At 58.8% G+C, this 5502-nt stretch overlaps 1 protein-coding gene across 1 annotated transcript; it reads right to left on the bottom strand.

Annotated features, from left to right (window-relative positions):
* Positions 1–1005: 1005 nt before the first annotated feature.
* On the bottom strand, positions 1006–3947 carry TNNC1 (troponin C1, slow skeletal and cardiac type). Its single transcript, XM_010365012.2, has 6 exons — positions 3898–3947; positions 2389–2419; positions 2012–2158; positions 1649–1763; positions 1296–1432; positions 1006–1212 (listed from the first exon to the last, which is right to left on the bottom strand). The coding sequence occupies exons 1-6, from the start codon at positions 3919–3921 to the stop codon at positions 1181–1183; spliced, it is 486 nt and encodes a 161-aa protein (XP_010363314.1). The 5' UTR covers positions 3922–3947; the 3' UTR covers positions 1006–1180.
* Between the last annotated feature and the right edge of the window lie 1555 nt (positions 3948–5502).

Here is a 5502-nt window from a genome sequence, read left to right as displayed (position 1 = left end):
CCAAGACCATCTCTGGAATGCCGGGCCTGTCTGGGGAATGCCAAGGCTGGGGCACAGGTGCAGAGAGTGGAGTGGCTGGGCGGGGCAAGGACAGCTGATGGCATTCTGGCTAGAGTCTGGGTGCTGCTGGCAGCTGTCCCTCCTGCGAACACCACTGCTGACACCTCCACTTCCTCGCAGCCCCCAGTGCCCATGCCCCCAAGACAGCATCACTGTCTGGCGGCAGCTCTGGACTGGGCGCTCCCACTAAGCTGAGAGCTGCCAGGCCTTGGGCCTCCATCCCTGTCAAAGAGACTGGGCCACAGGAGACGAGCCTCTGAGGTTCACAGGAACTGGAAATCATGCCCATTTGGATGTGGCCCATCCGACAGGGCCCTTGGCTGGAAGCCAACTGGCTCTGCTCTCCCCCACACTCACTGGATGACCTTAACAGGTCCCTGTACCTCTCTGGGCCAAACAGGTGAGGGGAGGTAGAGCCAACTCCATGCACCTCTGGCCCTGGGAGTCAATGGCGCTGGCAGGAAATACAAGTGAGTGGGCGGGTGAACCAGCACTGTGGGCCTGCAGGGACCCCACAGGCTCAGCTCCATTCCAGCCACGGCTGACAGGTAACGGGGATTGCTCTCCCAGGCAGCATTCAGGACCTAGCTGTGTACCGCAGTGAACCACTCTCTCCAATGAGAGGACCCCTAGGCTGCCACAGTGGTTGACCAAAATGATGGCCCCCAGGAACTTGTGGGGGTTCTAGGCCCCCACAGACTCCAGATGCTGAATCCCTGGAGATGGTGCCTAGGCATAAGGAGTGATAGAGGGCAGCCAGCAGGGCAGGCCACACAGCAGTCTCCGATCTCATCTCACTCCCAGCAGAAGGCAGTGTGGAGTGGCGGTCAGGCGCCAGGCACTGCAGCCAGCCTGCCTACGACAGGGAAGGAAGCAGTCATCGGGTAAGAGTGAGTCCTGAGGAAGAGTCCCTGCCCCAGGGACACCAGAGGCAGACAGCAGACCTCCGGGGAGCACGCTTTATTTGCATCCCCCAGGACAGAGTTGGGGAGGGAGTCAGGGGATTTGGGGTTGAGGACATGGCCAGGCTCAGGTCCTGGGACCCCAATCTCCTCCCCAACCCCAGGACTCAACTGGGGTTGGAGGCTGGGCATGGGAAGCTCTGGGTGAAGGTCACCATCTACTCCACACCCTTCATGAACTCCAGGAACTCTGTGGAAAGAGGGGCAGGTGTGGGTCGGGGGTGGGGGCTGGGCAGAGCATGGAGGCAGGGGCCAGCCCACCTACCCGCTTACCATCATAGTCGATGCGGCCATCGTTGTTCTTGTCTCCGTCCTTCATGAGCTCCTCGATGTCGTCCTCCGTGATGGTCTCGCCTGTAGCCTGCAGCATCATCTTCAGCTCATCCAGGTCGATGTAGCCATCAGCGTTTCTGTGGGGAGGGGGCTCAGGGTAGGACTGTGGGGAGGGCATAAGGCAGCCCCACCCATGCCCCAGGAGGCAGAGCAGAGACACTGGGAGATGGGGCATCCCTCTCCCCAGTCAGGCAGAGGCCGCAGGGTCCCTAGACCTGGAATCTGAGACCACCCTCCTCTCCAGTTCGGCTTGAGTGTGGGTCAGGGTCAGAGGTCAAGGGTCACACGCTCACTTGTCAAACATGCGGAAGAGGTCAGACAGCTCCTCCTCAGATTTCCCTTTGCTGTCATCCTTCATGCATCGAACCATCATGACCAAGAACTCATCAAAGTCCACCGTGCCGCTGCCTGGGGGGTGGGCGGCATGGCCGTTACAGAGGCCAGGGTAGGTACTGCAGGCAGCACCTTCGACACGAACCCCCATGTTCTCACCGCATCCTCACACCAAATGCCAGGCTTCTGTGGCCATTATGCCCATTTTATAGATGAGGCAACTGAGGCTCAGATAGGCAAAACCGCTCCCAGCTAAACAGAGCCAGCATTCCAGCCCCCAGCCAGCTGGGGTTCTTCTGGAGCCTTGGGAGGAGGGGGCTTACCGTCCTCGTCCACCTCGTCAATCATCTCCTGCAGCTCCTCAGGGGTGGGGTTCTGGCCCAGCATCCTCATCACCTTGCCCAGCTCCTTGGTGCTGATGCAGCCATCCTCAGCACCCAGCACGAAGATGTCAAAGGCTGCCTTGAACTCTGTGTTCAGGGGTTGGGGGGCACAGTAGTCAGGGCTCAGCAGCCAGGACCTCAAAAGGTCAGAACCCTGGGGCCATCTGCCAACCTGCCCACCTCCCTTGGGGACCTCTATGAGGTCAGAGCAAGAGGGACCAATCCTCTGCTCTCTGGTCTGGGGTCTTCTTCTGGTAAGGGGTCCCCACGCCAGCCTGGCCCCGCTGGTCTCCGACATGTGTGATAGGGGTTCTCACCATTTTTCTGCTCTTCTGTCAGCTGCTCTACCTAGAAAGGAAAGGGAATCTCAGGGCTCAGACTCAGGCATAGCTGCTGCTGAGGAAACCAACCCATTCCACAGGTGAGAAGGCTGGAGCCGGAGGAGGCAGGCTATTTTCAGGCCACAGGGCGGAGGTCTCAGTCCTCCCTCCCTGCCCCCAAAGCCCTGATGTGACCCAGCTGGCCTCACTGAGACTGGGCTCAGGGCCAGGGTGACAGGTGGGCACCCCCTTCAGGGCCAAGGTGACCCTCAGTAACAATAGTCAGTGACCACTCAATGCCCTTTCGGCCCCTGATGAAACTCAAGCTGGGTGGCCCGAGGGACAGCTGTCCCTTAAGTTGGGACAATAAAACCAGTGTGGGGGCAGGCAAGCCACCCACTGTAACCTGACCAGGGTGGCCACTGGGCTATTTTTAATGAGGAACAAAGTTAAACCTGGTAATTGTTCTGGGGACTTTGGTATGCAGGGGGTGGGGCAGCGTTATCTGGCCCCCTGGCCTGCTAGTGCCGCCTCAGGAGCCAAAATTAGTCCCCAGCTCCGCCAGGCCTTGTATGGGCACTGGGTGGAGGGCTGCCCCCACCCCAGCTCCATGGACTCCCACAGGATAAGCAGGCATGCCCCCAGAGCTGGCTGTAGCACTTCCCTGCCCAGGAATGGGGGAGGCTGAGAGAGGGGTTCCCCTGGGGACAGCTGTCCATTCCAGGATGTCCTTGCTCTGGGGGTGGGGGAGGTCACCACCACCCCCGGATAGAATAGCATCTGAAGACCCTCAGTGACCCAGGAGGCTGCAGGGGCTTGGGGTGACCACTCTGCAGCCCTTGTTCCCTCGCTCTCACCCCTAGCTAAGCCACTGAGCGCTGAGACTGCCAGGCATGATGGGAGCTGGGGTCCCAGTTCTCTGTTCCTTCTTCCTTGGTTCTCCCTCATGTCCAGAACTTCCCTGCCTCAAACTTCAAAGCCCCATCTCCAGCCCAGGACTCAGGCTCTGCAGCCCGCTCCTCTCACACCCTCCACATTCCAAAGCATCTTCAGCCAGTCAAGGGGCTGGAGTGGGCTAGCAGATTTTGAGCATGTGAGAAGCATAATGTGAGGGGCAGAAATGGGGGTTGGGGACAGGGAGACAGTAATGGGGACTCAGACAGCTCAGGAGGAAGAGATGAAAAGAGAAAGGCAAAAATGTCCAGAGACAAATGCAGAGACATGTGGCTGAGTGACAGTGCCTCAGACTACAGACACTTGGAAACAGAGAGTAAGACATGATGCTGAAAGCTGCGACATCCTCCACCACCCTTCAGACCCTGAACTCCCATCCCTTCTGCATCCCCAAACACCAGAACCACTGTCCCTGTGACAGCCTGGGTTGAAAGCACGTAGGCCTTCTCCTGGGTCCCCACCACTTCCCTGGGGCTACTAGCCCCCCATTCTGAGCTGAGTGAGCCCCCAGTGGGCCTGCCCACCCCAGCCCTACCCAGCCCTGTCCCTCACCGCAGCCTTGTAGATGTCATCCATGCTGGCGGCTCACAGGACAGCCTGCTGGGGTTGCCAGCCGGCCCTTGACTTAAATAGCCCTGCCCCACCGCATTCCTGGCCCAGCCCAACCCAGCCCAGCCCACCCCTGCGCATAGTATCCTCCAGTCCCTCCTCTGGTCCCAGTGATCTCAGGCTGGCCTGAGTCCCTGTGTCCTCTGCCCAGGGCAGGAAGCAGATGAAGGGCTACAAGGACCAGGTTTCTTTCCCTCCTGTCCCCCACACTCCCCAAGGGACTCTCTGAAAAGGTTTCTGGAATGAATGAAAACATGAGCCCAGTGCAGGACAGGAGTTACAAAGTTGTGGGCCCTAGGCAAGGCCCGGGCAACACGGCAGCTCAGGCTCCCATCCAACCAGGGAGGCGGGTGCCATGACCACCACTTTCCAGATAAGGAAACCGAGGCTCTGGAGGAGTGGTGACTTGCCCAAGATCTGACTGACTTGGCAACCCCTGCCTTTTTTTTTTTTTTTTTTTTTTTTTTGAGGCGGAGTCTCGCTCTGTCGCCGGGGCTGGAGTGCAGTGGCCTGATCTCAGCTCACTGCAAGCTCCGCCTCCCGGGCTTACGCCATTCTCCTGCCTCAGCCTCCCGAGTAGCTGGAACTACAGGCGCCCGCCACCTCGCCCGGCTAGTTTTTGTATTTTTAGTAGAGACGGGGTTTCACCGTGTTAGCCAGGATGGTCTCGATCTCCTGACCTCGTGATCCGCCCGTCTCGGCCTCCCAAAGTGCTGGGATTACAGGCTTGAGCCACCGCGCCCGGCCAACCCCTGCCTTTAACTCAACCTCTCTGGAATGGGGGTGCAACGTGCAAGGAGAGGCTGGGAGTGCAGGGCCCTGCCAAGAGAAGCCTTGAATATCAAGCTCATAGTACGATGCTGTGGAACTGGTGAAGGAGGAAGTGACTGATCCACCTTAGGACAGGGTGGCCAGGAGCTCTTCTGCCAGAGGAGCCTGCCCCAGACCTCCCATCCGCCCAGAGAGAAGTACTCACTTCGGGCTTAAGTCAGCTGCTGTCAGTTATTCAACAGCACCCCTACAGATGCCCCATCTGTGGCAGGCTTCTTTCCTCCTCACCCTCTAGTTAGGTTACCACCTCCCTCTTCTAGGTCTCATCTTTCCCTGGTTTAGGACTCAGTTCCCCATTCTAGCACTGTAGTTCCTGGGTCCAGGTCAACCTGTCTCCCTCGTTTTAAACTCTGGCAGGCCACCCCGTGGGGTTCTTGTGCTCAGTGGCAGCACACACCCCTCCATCCACCTACACCCTCCTTCGTACAGAGTTCATATCAAGTTTATCCCTCTTGATCAACACGCTCCCTGCCTCGAGCACTATTGCGTGCCGGGCCGCGCATGAACCGACCCACTCAGTTGTCCAGAAGCCCCACTGACAAGAGATCTCGGAGTCTCGGAGAGGTTCAGAACTGGCCCAGAATCGCTCTCGCCCTGCTCCGGCGGTAAGCACAGGTCCTGTTTTCCCCTCCAACCCGCCTTGCCCTAAAGAGAAAGAGCTCAACAGCCAGGTGAGGCACTATTATGGCCTCCTTTATCCGGAGAAGTAAACTGAGG

Source organism: Rhinopithecus roxellana, chromosome 1, assembly GCF_007565055.1.
Source record: "Rhinopithecus roxellana isolate Shanxi Qingling chromosome 1, ASM756505v1, whole genome shotgun sequence".
Taxonomy (NCBI): Eukaryota; Metazoa; Chordata; class Mammalia; order Primates; family Cercopithecidae; genus Rhinopithecus; species Rhinopithecus roxellana.
Note: the sequence above shows the minus strand (reverse complement) of the source record. Positions and strands in the feature narration are given on the sequence as shown.